The sequence below is a fragment of the Engystomops pustulosus genome, chromosome 2, assembly GCF_040894005.1.
Source record: "Engystomops pustulosus chromosome 2, aEngPut4.maternal, whole genome shotgun sequence".
In the NCBI taxonomy this organism is placed as follows: Eukaryota; Metazoa; Chordata; class Amphibia; order Anura; family Leptodactylidae; genus Engystomops; species Engystomops pustulosus.
This window is the reverse complement of record NC_092412.1, coordinates 59,655,347-59,679,000: the sequence shown is the minus strand read 5'-3', so window position 1 is coordinate 59,679,000 and position 23,654 is coordinate 59,655,347. Positions and strand designations below refer to the sequence as shown.

The following is a 23,654-nucleotide window of genomic DNA, read 5'->3' as shown; positions in this document are numbered from 1 at the left end:
TGTGATGCGGCGCAATGACAGCGGCTGCGCAATGCTTTTTGATAGCACCGGACGAATATACATAGCCTGTACAATTTGACAACGCATATCTGCTCTTCCATTCTATGCCCAACCTTGTGCCCATACAGAAGGTTACCACCACATATGTGGTATCGGTACACTCGGGGGAAATTGGGTATCAAACTTGTAATTTAAAGTACAAAGTGTCACGAGAAAACAATCTCAAAGTCCTCTGGATATAGTGACACAGGGCAGATTTGAAAAATGGTCCTGAAGGGGTTGACATTAAGTGATAACAATGTCACACAACACACGCATGCTGCCACTAAGAAAATGTATTAAGGCATTTTGCCCAATGCATTTCAAAACACAAGGAAGTGCATCGTGTGAACGCAGCCTGAAACAGTTTTTTAATTTAGTGCTAGCAGTGGAACATTGGAGACTCCCCAGCGCTGCTCTCTTCTAGTAACATGCTGGGGGTTATGGACAGAGGCATTACCATAACGGCACCAATAGGGGGCGTAAGCACTTAGAGTGCTTAGGGTAGCATCAACACCAAATATGGCCCTAACTATCTGCACACAATGTAGATTTTATGCACAGATTTCCTTGTGGAAAATCTGCATCATATAACAGTAGTAGTCTATAAAACATTGTAGTCTATAGAAGAATCAAAGTCTTCATCAAATCCTCGCTATGATTCAGATTTTTTCTTGAAATTATGTCAGATCAGGTGAAAGAGGTAAAGAAACACATGAAAAACTTTAAAAAAAAAAAACACAACAACATGTAAATTTAAATCAATATCGCACATAAAAACCCATGCATATTTGATGCAATTTTATGCTGACTTTCAGCATGACACTCCACAGTGTGTGCTAAAAGGCTTTTATAAAAGTTATGAATTTTTAGACAGGTTACTTTACCATCCCTCTAGGCTAGAGCTCCACAGAGGCCCCATAATCTGTCATCAAAAGTACATAAATACAGAAACTAAACAGGAAAATATTGAAGTCCGTATGAGAAAGTTTAGAAAAACTTCAGGAAAAAGGTAATTTCTAAATAAATCACACAACTGAATCATTTCACAACTGGTTTATTAAAAGAATAAGAAAACAGACATCAGTCCAGACGAATTTTCAAAAATAATATTTTAGGAATTTTCTACATTGTTTCTTTGATTCACCACCAGCAAAATTTACATTTGCTGCACCAAAGTCATCAGAGTGATAGGCAACCACATGGCATTGTACATAAATGCATTGCATAATGCAGCGCTTATAAAGTCCATCGATGAGGAATGCAGTTTATGGCCAAAATATTCACCTGATATCCAAATACAATTTTAAGAAGAACAAGTGCACAAAGTATTTGGCTGGGGAAAGATTTAAGTTCTATCTGCTCAAGCACATTGGCAAGTGACTTCAAAAGTCAAATCAGACTATGGTGTCCACTATCTTGTCCAAGTGGCAGATCAGAACAGCATCATGTGGTGGAGCTCTACGGTACAAAATGTGGGAAAAGAATTGGATTTGCGGGAGCACACATCACTCTCCAGCTGGGTCCAAAATCCATATGTTTCATAGCAACGCTATAGAGCCAGTCCCAAGTCTCAAACCATATAAACTGCTATATTCCTCTATGGAGAGGGGCAGGGGAGAGCGTTGCTCACCCTCTCCTCCTCTCCCTGGCGCCAACATGTGCCCGCCGTGCTACGGTATGGCGGGCCCACAGGTGTGTGTGTGTGTGAATATAAGCCTTAGGAAGAGGGAAAAATCCTATCACCACCACTAGGAATCTTGACTTCTGAGAGTGCTGTTTTCTACACGCTGAAATACAGCCAGGAAGTTTTGGCCTTTGTTCCGCTGAACCTTCTTTCCTTCTTCAGTAGATGTGCCCAGTTTATCAATGATTATGTCATCTGCCTGCAATACATGACAAACAGGAAAACATTTACTTATCTAAGATTCCCTAAAAATGTTGCATGTCAGCAAAAGTTGTGCTTGAAACAACAGGGTTGTTAAAAAATATATATATATTTTTTCAATTTGACTGGGGCAGCTGTAAAAATAATAAAGAGCTTATACTCACCTCTCTTCTCACTCCCATTCAGCTGTGGTGGTACCCATCACTTCTGGTCTATTTTTGAATATTTTTGCTACAGCAGGAATTTCATGCAGTATCAGGTGCACATCGGTGGTCACCACATCACTTGCTGCCTATGTATATATACACAGACTGGCAGTGACGAATGCAGAGAGGCGCAAGTATAAGCTACTTACTATTTTTTACAGCCCCCACACATGTACAATTTGATTCCCTAACAATCCCTTTAATAATGATGCTACATAATTAGATACAGCTATGCTTTTGCTTGTATTGCTTTACTCCCACATATGTTATATATCATGGTGTTTCAGGCCCATCATTTTCATTTGTTGAACTCATTATTATTCAATAGCTAAACTGAGAGCAAAGGATGTCATTTTGTTCTTCACTTAGCTAATATGGGATAATATTGGGGGGGGGGGGGAGAGCACACAACATGCAAGTCATCTCTAGATATACTTGTTTGAATCCCACATCATGTCATTAGGCCTCCTGAAAGTAATGCTTGCTGTTAAGGTGAATGCCTTACAAGGTAGATAAAAGTGGCATAGTTTTCCTTGTATATTTTCCCAGAATCCCCAAGTGGAGCATCAATGACCATAAGTCTCCCATGCCAAAAAGGTTGCATTAATCAGCAAAGTTTCCATAAGGAAAACTCTTGCTCCCCAGCCCTTGTCTAAAGCCTTTCACTCAGCTAAACCAGTTCTCTAAACTGTACTGAAGAGATGCTGTCCACAATTGGGAATTTGTTCCTTTAGGAATAAATATACCGATTTGGCTTTAATCTTGCATCCGGTCATTAGACTTCCTGAAAGTCATGCTTGATATTATGGGGGCTGCCTAAAAGGTAGCAAAAAGAGGTGGTCTTCCTTATCCTATACTGGAAAACTTATTTGCATATTCTTCCACTTATCTCTACAGTCATTAAATGCCAATGTATACATTCTACTTGGAGACCAAGAAAGAGTCTCATAGGAGAATATGCATATTTTGGAATGAATTCCAATTCCTGTATTCTTTATTAAAGGACATCCACCATAAGGTATACTGATGGTAGACGCCTATAAATCACCAGCTGTCTTCTGCACTAAAACATTTTTATTACTTGATAGTGTATCGTCTTTGATTAAATAAACTTAGATTCTATATGCTAATGAGCTGGAGGCGCTCAGGCTCTCAGGAATGACAGCAAGCAGAGATCTAAGAAACTCTCAGGAATTGATACAGAAAGTATACTGAAAAATTGTATAAATTCTTCATCATAAAAGCAATAACCAGTTTGCTGAAATGGAAGCGCCCCTTTAATAAAAGTTATTCAATAAGTCATTTTTACCCCGGAATGAGGTCACTGAAATATAAAACTAATCCTTCAAAAAAACTGACAAATGTAAAAACTGAAAGTGTAGAGAAAATATCATGCTTAAACAGCAGCAGTACATAATATTTCATTGCAGGACGTCATCTTACCAGCTCTTCTTTTGAAACCCTCTCAAAAAGAGGATGTTCTGTGAAATGTGTCACCATCCACTCGTGCACTTCTTCTACGTCTGTGATTGTGTACACCAGCCCCTGTAAAGCACACCGAGCCAGGACGTCATAACCACACATGAAAATAGTCACGCACTGCATTTCCTTTATTACAACAAGTTAAACTGGAACATGGCCACAGATTACCACATCCGCCAAATCCAGCAAATCATACTCCTATGTGGGAAAACCCCAACCACTGGTGACTTAAAAGTTATTAAATCAAGTTATACACACACATCTAAACATAAGGGAAATTTATCAGAAGTCTGGGAACAGAATTTTCTAGTCGCCCACAGCAACCAATCAGAGCTCAGCTTTCATTTTCCCACAGCGGTTTATAAAATTACAGCTGATCTCTGGTTGGTTTCCATGAGCAACTAGAACAGTTTTACCTCAGACTCTTCTGATAAATCTCCCCATACACTGTATACTCAGTTGTTGAATTTTGGAATAATCTGTACCCAGGAATCTGCATTTTGTTTGCATTGCAGACATTTATTTTCTGTTTGAACAAAAATGATGCAGCTTGCAGAAAGGGAAATGCCACACAAAAATAAGTAAGATATAGCTCACAAGGTTTCGTAGTATAGACCCAACAGTCATGTGAGGGCACAGTCGATTGCGATGCATTGCAGAAACGCATAGCAGTTAAAACCACCTCAAAATGATAGTAATGCAGTTTTAAGGGAAGTTTTGTTAATTTAACTGGTGAAAGACATGAACTGAAGGGTAAATTTGATTTTAAGGGAAATCTTGTACAACAAATGGAATTCACCTGTGAGTTCATGTCTTTCACTTGTTAATAGTGAACTGCACCTAAAACCATCTCAAAACGGATTCTGTTTTTTCTAATTTAGTTCTGATACTGTTTTACAGATGCAGTTTTTGAACCCAAAAGCAGGAGTGGATCATAACGGGAGAGGCCTTATCATTAAGAAGTGCTACTCCTCTATTTTCACTCCTGGTTTGGACATCGAAAACTGCATCTGAAAAACTGAGCATGTGATGCCACCCTAAAATACTGTGTTTAGTTTCCCTTATTATCTTACAAATCCTATATAACTGTAGCCTAACTTTCCAGTTCTCACTGACTTTGCAAAAATGTTGTGCTATTCCAAAGTGACAAACCCTGTGGCAACAGGCTGTCAAGATACAGGTCAAAAGGGCCATAGGAAGAGAAGTTGGTCAACTTCAAAAACGTCAAAACGTCACCAATGTCAAAAACTTATTCAAGACCCCCCAAGATGGCTGGTCATGGTCAAAAGACAACTGCAAGAGAGCAGCGGCACAAGCTATGACGCTGCAGTGTGTTGTGTCAGCGTATTGCAACAAAGAAAAGGAGAAAATCTCTGCTGCCTGGGTGAATCAAGAAATGTGAGTACTTTGTAGTTTTTCGTGTGTTTTTTTTTTTGCCCACAAACCGGTGGTTTGGGACTGCTGCTCTCTTGCATCTGTCTTATGAGGGCACCCAACCTTTTTGGAGAACTTGAATGAGTTTGAGATGTTGTAAAGATGCAATATTCTAGAAATCATACTTGGAATGACCAACTTCTCTTGCTATGGCTGAGAGGGTCAGCCCTTTGCCTTCATCTGGACAACCTGGACATCTTGTTGATGAGGGGAGGCTGCTGCTAGAGATTTTATTAAATAGTAGTGGCTCCATTTCCCACCCTAGGCTTATTCTTGAGTCAATAAGCTTTCCCACTTTATTGTGGCAAAATTAGGGGCTTATACTTGACCCAAGTATATTTGGTATTTGCGGGGGAACTCTTTTTTTTCCAGAGACCATGGTTACCCGAACTAGTACCTGACAAAAAATCTTGGATGAAGTTGGTCCCTGAATACAAAAAGGTTGGGAACCACTGCAAGAGAGGACAGGAAAATGCAGAGTCTGCATGGGTAATCATTTCAACAATGCAAATGGAATTCCTCACTAGTTCAGCACTGACGGAGGTAAGGAAATGCCTTGTCATACAGTGTCTCAACATTAAAGAGCATTTAGATTGAAAGTCCACTCCGTAGTGACTAGACCTCTTATTAGCAGAAAGGATCAAACCATGTTGTGCCGCAGGGAGAAGTGGTCCACAATTCCTTTTAGTGATGAAAGCATGTCTAATTTATATGGATCAGATAGGAAACATTATGTTCATCGACAAACTGGGGAAACACTGAACCCAAAGTGTGCAAAGAAGTCAGTGAAAAGTGTTGGAAGAAGTGTCATTGTTTGGGAATGTTTTCTGCAGCTGGAGATGGACCTCTCATACAGCTACATGGCAGAATGAAAGCAAGTGCGTATCAGAACCTTATTCATCAACATGTGGTTCCTTACTTTCACTCTTCAATCAGCCAGAAATTTTCATAAAGTACAATGCCCCGTGTCACACAGAAAATGGGTAAAGCAGTTCCTTGAAACAGAAAACAGTGAAACAATGAAATGGTCTGCCTGGAGTCCTGATCTAAACCCAAAAGAAAACCTCTGGAAAATCTGAGGTGACAAAGCTATGGCCAAGAAACGGAGAACGGTCACACAACTGTGGAAGAGGCTGAAGAGTGAACCAAAAGCACATCTGCACAGTGCGAGAGACTAGGGATGTCCTGTGGCCGCAGATGTGCTGAAGTCATTCAAAGCAAAGGCCTGTGCACTTCTAACCGATTGGTGACTCTTGTAACCTTGAGAAAACATCATTAGAATCTGTCCTACAGTAATTGCTGTTCTCTAATAATGATCATCATGTTTTTTTTGCAAAATAAAGGTTTTATGTTGATATACCTTGGTATTTTTGTAAAACACGAAATTAAGCTTTGGACTTATTAGCAAAGCACACAACTGAGTTAAATTGAAATTACTTTGCCAAAACACCAGGATTTTTTCACAAGACTTTGGCATATAGTAAACCAAAGAACCTGCAAAACTGATGTGGTATGATAGGAATCTCACAAATAAGTAAATAACTACAGATTAAAACAAGACAACAGCAAGAGACAGATGTTTCTTTGCAATGATTTTTATACATAAGCCCCTTTTTCTGTAGGTGTATGACTTACCCCCACACGCAACACATAAGCATATTCTGCCAATAGTGTGGAACTGATGATCCTCCATTTATGTTTTGTCTTCTTAAAGTGAGGGTCCGGAAAGAGGAAAAACATTTTACTAAGCTAGAAGAAGAAAAGGTATAAAAGTTTAGTATAAATTTACAAATTATCTTCATATGAACTAATTGCTATGGGAAATAGTAGGGGGGGGGCAGCTGCAGCAGCCTGTGCATCAGTCTCCTCTCCTTCAAACTCATCCAGCTCCCTCTACCCCGTCCCCTGTGTGCATTGAGCAGGCAGGGGAGGGAGGGGATGGTGTGGGGGGTTGTGAAAGAATGCATGAGGAGTCCGAGACACGGGCACACAGGTTGCAGCTGCCACCAGCCCCCCTGCCTCCCGAGACTCACCCCACTCTGCTTGCAGGCAGCCAGGTAATGTGAAATAAAATTTTATAAAAATAATGGCAGTATTTAGAATGCTGGCAAAGGGATTTTTAAAAATCTTCATAGCAAATGGTATTGGAATCTGTCACCAGCTAAAAATGACATTGCTGGTGACAGGTTCACTTTAAAAGGTTACTATATATTTAGCAGGATTATTTCATCCAGCCAAGGTCTTTTTCGTGTTAAGAGAGGCAGTGCTGTAGAAGTTACCTGTGCTTTCCTGAAAAAGTTGGGCAGATATTTCATGGCGTTACTCCTGATACAGGCAATATTCTGGTACTGGCCAGGGTGGCAGACTCTGAGTGACTTGATTCGGTCTTGTACATAGTCCGATACTTTTACACGTATCTCCAATCCAAGCATGAGTGTATTTGGAAATAATGGGGACAACTCAACTGCAAATCAAATATAGACAAAAAAAAATTATATATTTAGTGATGTAATTTATCACAAAATCACAGGGGACTTTTACTGTTACTACAGGGATCTCTGGTAAAAATCAATTCCATTCATCTGAATGAACAAATCCAGATGAAATCACCATTAAGATAAATGGGACAATTAGAAATATCACTGACATGGTAATGACTCCTCAGATGAGGAAAATGGTAATAGGAGCTCCAGTATCTCATCGAAAGCAGCTCCAGAGGTGAAGATTAACCTTCAAGCAATTCATAAATAGTCATAGAAGACAGTACCCAGCAAGCCGCCATATCCACAGCCAATGTCTGCAAACTCCACTTGGTACTCCTGCTTCTTCACCTCTGTCATGTCCTTTATGTCGTCATGAGAACCATCCAATGATAAAGGCTTGAAATATTCGGGATAATACTGTGACCAATCCATTACTTCTGGTTTAACAGGGCTGGAAAATAAAGCAGCATTACAATTGTTTAAAGGGGTTTTACATTAACAAGACTGATCCTACTACAGGAACCCAATGCCATCACAAGGGTGGGGAGGTCCATACACACACATGACTTGTGGACCCCCACTCTAATGAAAGATGGGGGTCAGAGGTTGATTCCCAAAAATCAAACATAGATATTCACTAGAATGGCTACACAATCTACACCATGTACCTAGTGCATTGATATAAAAGGCTTATGTACGGGGGACTGCCAGTCCTGTGCAGAGTCAGCATGTCACATACACTGTATGCACTTACTACTGGAACGTGTGATCAGCCATGGGGTTGGAGTGGGCTCTCTGCCGGTAGTAGCGTTTCTGAGGCATGGACACGGCCTTCCCTGGCTGTGCGGCCGCGGTACATGGCTCTACCTGGGGCTCGGCCATAGTTCTGCCAGATCCTCAGCCACCCGCACACCGGCAACGTGCTGCCCGCACTCTCTTCCCTGCCCGACGCACAGGTGACGCAGGCTCAACCACGTGACCAAGAGCGGCTCTCGCGCGGCCATCTTTGAGGCTGGCAGAGGACTGTACCAGGGATTGTAGTCTGTGACAGGAGTACATAGCTGTATTAAAACAAGAGGAAAAAGCTAAATATGTAGTGCATAAACGGGTGCAAAGCGTTTAGGAAAGAAAAATCCACCATTTGTTTTTAATCTGTTTAATAGAAAAATAACACCACAGCACTCCACACCACAGAGCCTTATGCGGGCTTGTTGCCTGCTAAACAAATTGTACTGTTATAGCTAATATTAAAATTGCTCCTATTGTTAACGTCTAATCTTATGTGGTGAAATTGCAGATGCATCATCTTCTTATAGGCTTCAGTTTTACGGTTTTCACTGTACGATCCAAACAACACATCACCTTTCCTCAGTTTGATCATAGAAATAACACGTTTATCTTCCTTTTTTACCTCCCAACCTCTGGGCCGAAGAATTATTTTTTTGAGTAATAAATCAAGCCCCTTGCTCAGCCCTTTATCCCACCCCCTAGTATTCCAACACAGTAGAAAATCTAGATTGATGGCGCTGGGGGGGTAACACCGATCGCGGGTGTTACCGGTAAGTTACTCGGCCCGCAAGCCCTCTCCATGAAGGGGTTAAAGGAAATCTACCATCACAATCTACCATGATAAGCCAGGGGCACCTACTCATAAATCCAGGCACCACGACTGGCCTCCTTACCCATGGCCTCCTTCCTTCTTAAATACATTTTTATAACTATACTAATGAGCCTGAAGGGCTATGGTGGGTTTTTCCAGAGCCCCTCGGTGCTGTAGTTTCACAGTCTGCTACAATGAGCACAGCAGATCTGCCCCTGCATTTCCTGCTGCTCCTAGATTACACAGGAGAGGGAGGAGGGAAAGAGCAGGGGGTTTAGTGAAACATATTCTGCTCATTGTAACAAGCTTTGAATCTACAGCATAGAAGGGCTCTGGTAACACCCCAAGAGCCCTTTAGGGCGGATTTTAGAAGGAAGGGTCAATGGATAACAAATATAATTAGATAACCACAGTCCCGGTGCCTGGATCTATGAGTATACGATCACAGTTTATCATGCTTGATTTTCTTTAAGGTGTTCACCACATGTGGTAATAATTTTAATATTTTGAAAGTCTTGTTCAATATTCAGCATAAGAGATGTTTTCGGCTGTGGGCTGTGTCCTGTGAGCTGAGTATACAGCCAAAACTCCCTCTAGTGGTCAACAGTAAAAAAAATATTAAAATGATAATATAATTTTATTTTATAATTTTAATGAAATGTGTAAAACAACAAAATCAGTAAATTTATAAACAACAATTTCACATTAAAAAAAAAACATTTTCTTTGCTGCCACATTTCTTTAAAATCCCACCTCACTAAGATGCTAATGTAAATCCGCAGCTAATCTACCGTGTGACTCCTGTAGTGATTCTTACAATGGCATGAAACCAATCATAGTAGGAAAATGGCAGTTTCATTGCAAAGGCCGAGTTCTTCAATTAGAATCCCCATCAATAAATACGTCAAAGCAAACGCAAGCACGCGCGTCAAAGCAAACGCAAATGAGGAAAGACCCATTGGAAACAATGGGACAGAGTGCAATGCAAGTTCTGCGCGTCAAAAGCACGCGCAGAACTCGCGCGTGAAAAACGCTAGTGTGGAAGGGGCCTAAAATGGGTGGGAAAAATGGCGAGCCTGGTAAGTGCCATTTATCAAGTGGAACAAACTGGCACTTGTTTTCACAGCAGTGATTCTTCACTGAAGCCATTCTGTACACATACTGATTTGCTTTCACACTTTAGTTTTTTCCACTGATCCAGTGTTTTAAGTAAATAAAAAGGACAGGGCTCGAAATATTTTTCCACAGTCCACTGATTAGTGGAAGAAAACTGAACTGAAGCCTATTGAAAGAATGGTTCACTAAAGAATCGATGAAAAATCACTAAAGCCAGGAAGTTAGGAAAATCTGTATGTGTTCATACATGGAACCAATAAATTACCCAACTTTTATGCTTGCCTGGTCCAGTTATGAGCTCAAACTTCATTAATATTCTGCCTTATTGAATATTACACATTGTAATCAGGGGTGTACCAAGCCTGTCTGCTGCCTGAGGCGAGCCATAGAGAGACGCCCCCCCCCCCCCCCGCCCATATATGTAATATTTCAGGGAGTGTCAGGACCAGATCCATCATATTGGTTTGGTGTGAAAATTAAGCAATGCAAAAATGCATACAGAGTACCGCCCTGTAGTATTTAATGCATACAGCATGCCGCCATGTAGTATAAAATGCATACAGAATACCACCATGTAGTATAAAATGCATACAGCATACCGCCATGTAGTATTAAATGCATAGAGCGTACCACCATGTAGTATAAAATGCATACAGAATATTGCCATGTGGTATAAAATACATACAGCGTCCCCCCATGTAGTATAAAATGCATACAGCACCCCCCCCCCATGTAGTATAAAATACATACATCATATTGCTATGTAGTGTAAAATGCATACAGCGTATACGGCATGTAGTAAAAAATACATACAGAATATTGCCATGTAGTGTAAAATACATACAGCGTACCACCATGTAGTATAAAATGTATACAGCATATCGCCATGTAGTATAACATGCATACAGAATATCGCCATGTACTATATAATGCATACAGCATATCGCCATGTAGTATAAAATGAATACAGAATATCGCCATGTAGTATAACATGCATACAGAATATCGCCATGTACTATATAATGCATACAGCATATCGCCATGTAGTATATAATGCATACAGCATATCGCCATGTAGTATATAATGCATACAGCATATCGCCATGTAGTATAAAATACATACAGCATATCGCCACATAGTATAAAATGCATGTAGCGTATCGCCATGTAGAATAAACCGCATACAACGTGCCACCATGTAGTATAAAATGCATACGGAATACATATATACACATATAAACACGTACATATACACATACACATCACATACATATACACATACAAATCACATACATATACACATTACATACACAAATCACATACATATACACATTACATACACAAATCACATACATAGACACATCACATACATATATTAATATACATTACATACACACATCACATACATATACACATACATATACACATATACACACATACAAAGACACATCACATACATATACACATATATATATATATATATATATATATATATATATATATATACATTACATACACACATCACATACATATAAACAGATAAACTTACTTTATTTTCTTTTATTTTCCAGGAAGGTTCTCCAGGAGCGGGGGAGGGGGGGGGCTTGGGCGTACAAGGGGGGGGGGGGGATCCGAGCGGAGGAGGGGGGCGGAGCGGAGGATGCCGGGAGCGGAGCAGAGTGGAGGAGAGGGGGAGGACTGAGCGGAGGAGAGGGGGAGGACTGAGCGGAGGAGGGGGGGAGGACTGAGCGGAGGAGGGGGGAAGGACTGAGCGGAGGAGGGGGGGAGGACGGAGCGGAGCATAGCGGAGGAAGCGCAGATGAAAGGGACAGAAGGAGCGGAGCAGAGTGGAGGAGAAGGGGGAGCCGAGCGGAGGAGGGGGGGAGCCGAGCGGAGGAGGCCGGGAGCGGAGGAGAGGGGGAGGACTGAGCGGAGGAGGGGGGGGGAGGACGGTGCGGAGCATAGCGGAGGAAGCGGAGATGAAAGGGACAGAAGGAGCGGAGCAGAGTGGAGGAGGAGGGGGAGCCGAGCGGAGGAGGGGGGGAGCCGAGCGGAGGAGGCCGGGAGCGGAGCAGAGTGGAGGAGAGGGGGAGGACGGAGCGGAGGAGGGGGGAGGACGGAGCGGAGCATAGCGGAGGAAGCGGAGATGAAAGGGACAGAAGGAGCGGAACAGAGTGGAGGAGAAGGGGGAGCCGAGCGGAGGAGGGGGAGAGCGGATATGAACGGGACAGAGGGAGCGGAACGGAGCAGAGTGGAGGAGAGGGGGGAAGCGGAGCGGAACAGAGCAGAGGGGGTGTCAGCCTGGGATGGTGGTCAGGTGGACGGCAGGACAGGCCGGCGGGCGGCAGCACGGGTGGGGGTTCCAGCGGCAGCATAGGCAGACTGGCGGGTGGTAGCATGGACGGCCGGGCGCACAATGCCGCCCCTTGTCCAGCAGGTGGCGCGCCGCCTGAGGCGAGATTCTCAACTCGCCTCATGGCAGGTGCGCCCCTGATTGTAATATTTTAAAATTGACAGAAGTTAAAAACAGAATAAACAGAGATATCTGAAGGAGGACATTTTTTTATATTGAAAACATAATACCGGTAATTAAGCAGAATTGGAGTCATCTATTATAGTAAGGTGTTAATGTCACATGTAAGCATCAGGGTCAGGGGTTGTGGTCATTATTAGCAGTTTAATGACAGGGTCGGGTGTCAGCAATAGGTATATAGATACCCATACTAATATGTGTTACTGTCAGGATTTACAGTTTCATGTTACATTTCATGTTATTTGTCAAGGGTTACATCTCAAGGCTTAGAACTGGTGGTTCTGTGTATGGTCATTATTGGATTATTGGATTTTAGCATCAAAAGTCAAAGTCCGTTATTGGGTCAGGACAAGGGGTCAGAGCTAGATGTTTAAGTTATGTTATATCAATGTGAACTATCATTTACGGGCCAAATGTCATAGTCACAAGTCAGGTTTAGATTTTGTCATCAAAAGTTATGGTGAGTTATTAATGTCTACGATGTCTGGTCAATGAGATGTCAGATTTCAGATGTCATTGTCAGGATTCACATTCAGAGTCAGTCAAGGTTAACATTAAGTCAGAATGCTATGAACAGTGTTGGTCAAAGTTCAGCATCAGAAGTCAGGCTCAGGTGTCATTGCTAGAAGTCACAATCAGATTTCAGAGTTATGGATCAGCACTGTCAAGAATCAGAGTAAGATAAAGTTGAGTACGATGTAAGCGCCTGGCATACAGAGTTGGGGGTTCAGTGTTATGTCAGGGTCAGAATCCGATAACAGGATCAGAATTTAGGATCAGTAATAATTGTTAAACTTGGAGTCAGATGTCAGTATCATATATCAGGTCAGAGGTCAGCGTTACCGGTCATATGTCAAAGTAAGATGGCAGTTTCAGGTGTCACAGTGACATGTAAGGGACAGGTCTCAGCACAAAAAGTCACAGTCAATTGTTAGCTCCAGTGGTCAAATTAAAATGCAATAATGAGATTTTGGCTAGAAAATCAGTGTTATGGGTCAGTTGTCAGCAGTCATCACATATCAGGACCAGTTATCCAAGTCAGATGTTATTGTCAGAGTTGTGGGCCAAGTCTATTGGTCAGTTTTCAATATCAGAGGTCAACATCATGGTAAGTTGTCAGTCACCTGTCATGGTAAGGTCTGATGTCAAGATGAATTGTTCACTCTGATGTTGGGATGGGTCTTTTGGCATTTAATGATATTGTAGAAGGACGCCGTATGCCACACTAGGAGATGGAATGGTGGGCACAAATCTTCATCCTTCTTTGTATTTATTTTACTTTCCAAAACATAAAAATGTGTTCTTGTCACATTTTCCTACAATAACATAGATTGAAATTTTCTTAACATAATTTTCTGTAACTCAAAAAATGTTATGTCTTTTAAAAGCAAATAAGCTCATTCCCCAGCGACAAGGCAGCAGGTCTTTTGGATCTTCTACGTGGCAGTCCGCAGCTGGTTGTGTAGTGTTAAACATCGCAGTTGCATATTTATGTTACCTCAAAATAGATGTAGTTCAATTATAAAAAAAAATGTCTTCAAAGGGGCGTTTTCATTTTAATTAAAAGAACTTACTATATTTGTGAGTTTTTATTGGTGAAATCTTGCATGTCACATCTTGTAAAAGCAGTGTTAATAAATGCATGTGTTAACACAATGTTAACACATGCATTAACATTGCATTAAAGCATGCAATTTTTAAACACATTGTTGACAGCAATGTATTTAGGCAAATCTTCTCAGCTGTTGTATTGCATTTGAAATAGCACATGTGAAAAATCCCTAAATCACAGAAAACCGCCATGTGTGAGCGCTTTGAGGTGGTTTTAGGTGCAATTTTGTCAATTGAACAGGTGAAAGACATGAACTGAACGAGTGAATGACATTTGTGGGGCAGGTTTCCCCTTCAAAATCAAATTCACCTGTTCAGTTCATGTCTTTCACCTGTTCAATTGACAAAACTGCACCTAAAACCACCTCAAAGCTGATTGTGATGCAGTTTTAACTGCAACGTGTAAACGTGCCCTCAGAGTGTGCTCCTGGTGAATCGAGCTATTCAGTTAAACTGATATCTGTACCAGGGACAAACACAGCGCTGGTGTACAGGGCATATAGCAATCGGTAACCAGAACCCGATGTCTTGCATCTTTTGCATTATTACCTTAATGGTACTCGTACACCTCCATACCCACTTGGGTAAAATTAAATGCAATTCCTGGCAGTTCTCAAGGAATTGCGAATCATTTCAGGTCTTGTACGCCAGAAAACTGGCACATAAGCCCTGATTATTGTATCCAAATGAGTACATGCAGTCATTGTGAATTCCAAGTTGCATCACCAATACATCAAATCAAGCAGCAATACCCTGCGATCTTTGGCCACAAGATGTGTGTTGCTACCACGCTGTCCTAGCCTTCAGCAGGTCATCTTTTTTTTCCCAATGTTATTAGATGAAGTGTTAGTTAATAGGTTAGTAATGAGACAGCAGAGATATTATTTATTAACAACTGATTGTATTTTTCAGTTCTATGAAAACACACTTTAAGCTGATACAATTTACCATTTTTCTCTTAGGGATATGATAAACTGCATTACTTATGTTAGGGTTATTCTGAAGTGTTACAATAGATGCAGAGGCTGTAGTCACGGCAGGGTCCAATAGTCGGCACGTTAGCTCAATGGTTACCAATGCGGGTCCCAGTTTCAGATCTGACCAAGTGTAACATCTACTTGCAGTTTGTGTTGGTTTCTTCCAGGTACTCCAGGTTTTTTCCGCTGTGACTTTCCTGTGTGCATTATGACATAGTATGTACTGGACACCATATTCTTTACCTGACACATCACTATGGGGCAGATCAGTCTTTTCACTGAAGAAAATTGTCTTGGAGTTTCTTTATCAAGGTATTTTAGGCACTTTTACAACTAGTACAATAAAAGGACACAGTCTCATGAAAGTAGATGTGGCTTCACTGGGAGAAGTCATTGCACCAAAAATTATGCAAATGCCAGAATTTTGACATAGTTTTATACCAACTTTTATAAGTCAACTAATAGGAGGTGCAAAGGACAACTGGATAGTCTTAAATTACACAAGATTTATCATCCATCATTACCCACTATGATAAATCTGGCACAGCATAAGACTGTCTAGTCTAAGGCCCCTTCTACACTCGCAACGTGTGCTGCTCAGATTGCAAACCGGAACTGAACTCAGCATGTCAGTTCAGTTCCGGTTTGCTGCGTTCGGGCCGTGCAATCCGAGCAGCACGCGTTGCAAGCGTGATGCGAATTCATTGCATCACACTTGCGAGTGTAGAAGGGGCCTATCTTTTCTCCTTGCAAACAATTGTGTTCTGTTCCCAGGTCCATTTCCGTAGTCAGTTTTTCTAATGTCTGTGATTTGTTGTTGAGCTAAAGGTCCACAAAGAAAGTTCTATGTGTCAACCAGATGTCGTCCATTTTGCTAGTGATGTCACAAGCTTGAACGGTTACATGATTGTCTTATCTATAAACTGATCTGCAACCTGCTGTGAGTTTTTTCTTTCAGGTTGATCGGCTCATACACAAGACCATGCCAAACACAGCCTTGTTTCTGAAAAGCATCCAGTAAAAAATATATGTGGATGAGTGCAAACCATGCATAAATCCATGATAAATCTACTGGGAAAAACTTTGTGCAGTATGTGGATTTTTAATTTACATTTTTTAGGTCAATACAGGCAGCCCCTGGTTTACTTAGATACAAGATAGGTTCCATAGGTTTATTCTTAAGTTAAATTTGTATATAAGTCGAAACTATATATTTTATAATTGTAGCTCCAGACAAATTTTTTTTTTGTCCCAGTGACAATTGGCGTTTCAAAATTTTTTGCTGTAATGGGACCAAGGATTATGAATAAAGCTTCATTACAGACACCTTATAGTTGATCATTGCAGTCTGGGACTAAGGTAAAGCATTCAAAGAGCTTCACCAGAGGTCACAGTAGGCAGAGAACTTACAACTTCTTCTGAAATGCAGGCTTCCCTGAAGCTTAGTGCTGTGGCTGTTTTGGCTTGATGGTTTAAGTTTCCTGCTCTTTGCCCTGGTGTTTTAACTACCACATTTTAGGCCCCCTCGATGAGGATCTGATCAGGGTGCAATCAGGTTTTGGTCAGTGAAAAACTGACATTTTGCATCAGAGTTCAATCAGTTTTCAGTCAGAGTTTGTTCAGTGTCTCAGTTATTCATGCACGTTTTCAATGCATTTTCAATGCGTTTTTCATGCGCAGATAACTCACGAGAAAAGGACTCAGGACTGAGCTCTATCTTTTCTATGGCAATTAATGCGTGAAAAACGCATTGCACTTTCATTAGACTTGCAAGTGTCTCAGTGTGCGTTTTTGATGCGTCTCCAGAGATGCGTTTTTTTTTGTACGTGTGTGCGTGAAAAAAAAATAAAAATGCAAGTCTGAAAAAGCCCATTGATTACAATGGGTCAGGGTACAATGCAACTTCTGCACGTCAAAAGAACGCGCAGAACATGCGCGTGAAAAACGCAAGTGTAGAAGGGGCCTTAAGTTTGTGTGGCATCCGTGCACAGGTATCCAAAATATAGTGAATTGGCTACTCAAATGGATGGCCCATTAGATGGCTGCATTTTACCATTTGCATTTAAAGGACACCTGTCATCAGGTCTGTGTCACTTGTCCTGTCACCTCTACCTGTTGGAGCAGCTCACAAGGATCCCATCCCAGCCTTTATCTAGTTATTTCATACATTATTCATTGTAAAATCATCTATTTTTTATCATGTACATGAGGCTGGTCACATGGTCAGAGGCAGTGATGTCACCCCTGTTACCCCTCCCCTCTCCTCCCCCTGCTCATGTCTGTGTGTAATGTATAGTAAAGTATGGCTAGTGTGTGTGCTGCATCTGCTGACATGCTGCATACAGGTGAGAGACACAGACATCAGCTACACATGAATCTGACATGTTCTGCTGTAACATGGCTGCCTGGAGCTGCTGTATCTCTCCTATATACACACACATGCACACACAGGCTGCAGGGGGCGCCAGCACCAGGAAGCACATCATTATATAGCCTCACATCATTATACAGGCTGTCAGTCAAGCACTGGGGGTGTGGCTGTACCTCCCACTCATGAATAGAGTGGACAGCTTGAATATGCTAATGCTTCATTGGACATTTCACAGGTCATTTGCATACAGCTTTAGCACCTCATTGCTTAGGTTTACAGGCATGTAGAGGGACAATGAAGGGATAGAGGCAATGCTTTCTAATGGCAGTTTATGGAAATATATTTAGTTTAGGGGGGTTATTTTGCATGACGGGTTCTCTTTAAAATCCATAGACACTATGATAAATTTTACCATTTGCTTTTCAAATCCATAGCCATGAGGTAAGTCTACCTCCAAATGTGATCCTGAACGGAGCCGGTGTCAGCTGTATGTTACAGCTGGCACTCGTCTCTATAACCCGCTTTAACCCCTTACACGCCGCAGCCACGCACGACCGTGGCATACAAAGGTCTTTTTCACTTGATCGAACACCCCCCCCCCCTGTGGAGCGTACCCCGGGGGAACTATAGCTCCGATGGCAGTGTCGCAGCCGTAACAATATGTACAATAACTCAGAAATATTATTGGCCTGTTAAACTATATAAATGATACAAAAGATACAAAAAGAAAGGAAACCAGGATTTACGATTTCCCCCCATACATTCAAGAGTTAATAAAATCTCATCAATAAGCTAAAGACCAAATAAAATGCATCTAATGTTGCAGAAAATAACCTCTTATTTGTCCAAATTGCCAAAAAAATAAAAATTATATAGCCGTTAAAAAGGGACACATATGGAGTATTGGGGTACATGGGAGAAATTGGGTATCAAACTTTGTGGAGCGTTTTGGTATTTTATCCACTGAGAATTTGTACAATTTTTGAGAAAAACACATTCATTTAGCCAAAAAAATTTAAATTTAACCCCTAGGCGCACCACGACGTTATACTACGTCCCCGGGGCTAGATGCTTAGCGCACCGGGACGTAGTATAACGTCTAGCTTCTGGGACCGGCTCACGAACGGAGCCGGTACCAGAAGCAGCGGCTGTCAGCTGTCTATCACAGCTGACACCGCGCTGTAACACCCGCGATCGGAGCCGGCTCCGATCGCGGGTGTTAACCCCTTACACGCCGCGGTCAAGCATGACCGCGGCGTGTAAGGGTGTTCCTGCTGTGGATCGGATCCCCCGTGCCGCTTACCGGGGGATCCGATCCTCTTCCGGGCAGCTCCGAGGACTGGCATGTGCCCCGGAGCTGCCCGGTCTCCATGGCAGCCAGACCCCTTCCGGGTCTGGCTGTAAACTGTCTGAGCATGCGCAAGCTTGCTCAGACAGTTTACACTGCTCTACAATAAAATAGTATTGTAGAGCAGTGTATTGAACTTAAACCAGTGATCAGAGCATCACTGGTTTAAGTTCAAGTATGTATAAGTAAAAAAAAATGCAAAAACAGTTAACACTACACATTATAATAAATAAAAAATAAATACATAAAATATAAGCCCCTAAAATGTCACTTTCCCATAAAAAACTTAATAAAGTATAAAAAACATAAAAACACAAAAAAAACCTGCATATTTGGTATTGCCGCGTCCGTAACAATCTGCATAATAAAACAGAATTGTTACTGGACCCGCACGGTAAACGCCGGAGGAAAAAAACGCAAAAAACGTTCCGAAAAAAGATAATTTTTAATTAATACCCTATAAAAAATGCTCTAAAAAGTGATTTTAAAAATTTTATGCACTCTAAAATAAGCCCACTAAAAAGAACAACTGTTCTCGCAAAAAATAAGCCCCTAACCAGATTTGTCAGCCAAAAAATAAAAAAGTTATGCATATGAAAAGATGGTGATGCTAAAATGAATAAGATTTTCTCCAAATTTGTTTTTATTCAGTACAATTGAATAAAATACACAAAACCCCCACATATTTGGTATCCCTGCGTCCGTAACAATCTGTATAATAAAACAGAATTGTTATTAGATCCGCAAAGTGAACCCCGTAAAAAACAACCTAAAAAAACTCTCTCTGAAAAAGATGATTTTTTATTAATGCCCTTTAAAAATGCTCTAAAAAAAGTGATTTTAAAAAGTTACGCAATCTAAAATAAGACCACTAAAAAGAGCTATCATTCTTGCAAAAAATAAGCCCTTAAACAGATTTGTGAGGTGAAAAATAAAAAAGTTATACATATGAAAGACGGTGATGCTAAAATTAACAACAATTTTGCCAAATTACTTTTTATTCAGTAAAAATGGTAAAAAATTAAAAATATATATAAATGAAGTATTTTCATAATCGTGGCGACCCATAGAATAAAAATAATATACTATTTTTATGGTATGGTTAACGGCCAAATAAAAAACACATAAAAATTTTCCTAAAAATTGATGATTTTCATTTCCTCCACCAACAAAGAGTTAATTAAATCTCACCAATTAAATGTAGATGCCCCAAAATTACATACCAGAAAAGTGCATCTCATGTGGCAAAAGAAATAAGCCCCTATAGGTCCTCATTAAAAAAAAGAAAAAAATTATAGCCTGTACAATGTGACATAGCAAATCTGATTTGGATGGCGCCTCCTTCCCTTCTATGCCCGGCCGTGCGCCCATACAGAAGTTACCACCACATATAGAGTATCCGTGTACTCGGGAGAAATTGGGTATCAAACTTTGTGGAGCCTTTTTTAATTTAATCCATTTTAAATGTTTAATTTTCCACCCAAAATGAGTGTATTGTGAAAAAATATTACAATTTGCAGACTGCACCTCCATTTTGTTTTAACCCCTATAAAACACGTAAAGGGTTAACAAACTTCTTAAAAGTAGTTTTTCATACGTTGAGGGGTGTAGTTTCCACAATGGGGTAATTTACGAGTCTTGCTATTATTTAGGCCTCTCAGTGTCAATTAGAAGTTGATCAGGTCCATCTAAGTACGGGTTTTGGCGATTTTACAAAAAATGTGAAAAATGGCACCCAAATTCTGAGCCTCATAACATTCTAGTAAAATATGTGGAATCTTAAAAAACCATGCCAACATAAAGCAGACATTTGGGAAATGTAAGTTATGAATTTATTTGGGTGCTATGACTTTCTGAATCAAAAGTAGAGAATTTAGAACGTTGAAAATAAAGAATTTTTCAAAATTTTTGCCAAATTTTGTTTTTTTTCATAACTAAACGCAAAAGATTTCATCCAAATTTTTAAACTAATTTGAAGTACAATGTGTCACGAGAAAACAATCTCAAAATCCCCTGGATATCTCACAGCGTTCCCACGCTATAACCACTTATAGTGACACAGGCCAGATTTGAAAAATGGGGCCGCGTCCTTTAGGCCAAAAGATGCTGTGTCCCGTAGGGGTTAAAAATTGCACACAATTTAGTTTTATCCCCTGTAAAACAACTAAAGGGTTAACAAACTTCATGAAGGTTGTTTTACATACTTTAAGGGGTGTACTTTCTATAATGGTGTAATTTATGGGGTTTTTACTATTTTTTAGGCCTTGCAAAGTGACTTGAAACCTGAGCAGGTCCTTCAATAGCAGGATTTTGTGTTTTTTATGAAAACTCGCACCTAAAGTTCAAAGCCCCATAACATCCTACAAAAAAGATGATGCATAAAAAACCATGACATTCGGTTAATGTTAGCTATCAAGTTTTTTTGCTTTTACGACTATGTGTGGAAAAGGTAGAACATTTTGAATTTCGAAAATCGAGAATTTTTCCCAAATATCATTTTTTTCCATAAATGAACCAAAAACATACCGCAACATTTTTTCGAGTAACATGAAGTACAAAGTGTCACGAGAAATCAATTCCAAAATCACTTATGTTAAAGTGTTCCAAAGTTAAAGCCACTTATAGTGACACATTTGGAAAAATGGGCCGTGTCAGGAAGGTGAAAAGTGGCTTTGTCGGTAAGGGGTTAAGGCCAATTGCACACATATGATATCGGCCTTTCCCCAGAAGTGAAATAGTACTATTCTATAATAGGAGATTTACTAATCCATCTCTTACCTTCATGAAGCACATTTACAGATTGTCTGCTTTATGCTGGCATGGTTTTTATGTGTCCTTTCATTTTAATAGGATGTTAGGAGGCTTAGGATTTTGGGTGTAAATTTTAACATCTTTATGAAAATCACCAAAACCTAAGTATTGAGGGACCAGTTCAGGTTTCAAGTGGCTTTGAGAGGCCTAAATAAAACTGAAACTCCATAAATTACTCAATTATAGAAGCTGAACCTCTTAATATATATAAAACAACTTTTAGGAAGTTTGTTAACTGTTTAAGTGTTTCACAGAGGTTGAGCAATTTTGAAATTTTCTAAACATTTACATTGTATAAAATTCCCAAATGCACAACAAACCCAATTTGATACCCAATTTCTCCTGGGTATGCCAATAACCCATATGTGTTGGTAAACCGCAGTATGGGCATCTTAAAGGAAATCTATCACTTGCATGGCAGTAATTTACACTAAATATATGTAAATTACTGCCCGATCTTAGTTAATCTTGACACACCAGGTACTTTAAAAAAAAAATATGCTAATTATCCTGGGGAGCTCTGTGTACATCACACAGGGGCTCTGGACAAATAATTATGCACGCCTCCAGCGCAATACTAACCACCTCTCCTCTGCTGGATCCCAGTGACGTCACGCAGGAGGCATGCATAATTATGAGCCTTGAGAGCTCTGTGTACACAGGTTGCCCGACGCACCCATCTAATAATTATGCATACCTCCTGTGTGACGTCTCCAGCCCTTCATCAGCCCTCAGGGTTGCCATGGGAATGATTGGATGCCTTGGTAAGTTGCACAGGGTCCGATCATGTGGGGGGGGGGGCACCTCACCCTTGACCTTGCCGAGTAAGGTGTTAACATCAGTGATCGTTGTTATCTCTGGTCATGGGTGTAATATACAGCTGACACCAACCCTGTATTGCACTGGCTCAGGAAGGGGTTAAGATGATTATTCTTGCACAAAAATTATATATGCTGGATAACTGTTCTGCGTGGATAGAAATAATTTTTTTAAGAGAAAAGATTAATGTACAAATTTAGAATAGAAAGAATTTGAATAAAGTTAGAATTGCTGACAGACCAACAAGGGTGGTGAGGGGTACCACACATGTTTTTTTTTAAAGTTATTTAGTTGACATAGTGGGGAAATCCACTAGGATAGTGGGGAATATTTTTGGAAGTACGGTACTTGAATTAATAAATGTCACGGGTGGTCCCGCGACCCATATCGCGGGTCGCGGGCTCACCCGTGCTTCCCTGCCCCCGCCAGCGCGCCGCCAGCGCTGCTTACCTCCTCCGGCTCCCGGCTCGCTCCCTGCCGCCGTGCGCGCGCGGCCCCGATTGCTAGGGCGCGGTCACTTCTCAAAATTTAAAGGGCCAGTGCGCCATTAATTGGCGCTGGCCATTTTGGCAGAATCTATTTAAGCCTGCCTCTTCCTGCAAGCCCCTGCCGGATCTTCGTGCCTAGCGCCCTAGAGAAAGCTTTTCTGATGCCTTGTGCTCTTCTTGTGAATTACCGTTGTGACCCTGGTTCCGTTTCTGACATCGCTCCTTTGCCGCCTGCCCTGACCTGTTGCTACGTCCCTGACTCCGAACCTGTGCTGCCTGTCTTGACCGCCTGCCTGTCCCCGACTACGAGATTGTCTGCCGTTTCTGTACCTCGACCTCGGCTGCCACTGCGGACAAGTCACGCCTGTGGAACGACCTGGTGGTACCACGCCGCAGCTTGTCTAACCCGCTTTGCGGCGGGCTCTGGTGAAAACCGGGTACCACTTAG

The 23,654-nt window shown here is 41.1% G+C and overlaps 1 protein-coding gene across 1 annotated transcript; it reads right to left on the bottom strand.

Moving 5' to 3' along the window:
• Positions 1-1,080: 1,080 nt before the first annotated feature.
• Positions 1,081-8,531, bottom strand: METTL1 (methyltransferase 1, tRNA methylguanosine). Its single transcript, XM_072134825.1, has 6 exons — positions 8,287-8,531; positions 7,817-7,983; positions 7,329-7,513; positions 6,685-6,798; positions 3,577-3,678; positions 1,081-1,925 (listed from the first exon to the last, which is right to left on the bottom strand). Exons 1-6 carry the CDS (start codon positions 8,412-8,414, stop codon positions 1,791-1,793), a joined length of 831 nt encoding a protein of 276 aa, XP_071990926.1. The 5' UTR covers positions 8,415-8,531; the 3' UTR covers positions 1,081-1,790.
• Positions 8,532-23,654: the final 15,123 nt, after the last annotated feature.

Coding starts and splice junctions, on each gene's coding strand:
- METTL1 (XM_072134825.1), bottom strand. CDS start 8,414: ATGGCCGAGCCCCAGGTAGAGCCATGTACCGCGGCCGCACAGCCAGGG. Junction 6,799..7,328: donor ACTTTTTCAGGAAAGCACAG/GTAACTTCTACA, acceptor TTCTTCTTCTAG/CTTAGTAAAATGTTTTTCCT. Junction 3,679..6,684: donor CTTATGTGTTGCGTGTGGGG/GTAAGTCATACA, acceptor TGTGCTTTACAG/GGGCTGGTGTACACAATCAC.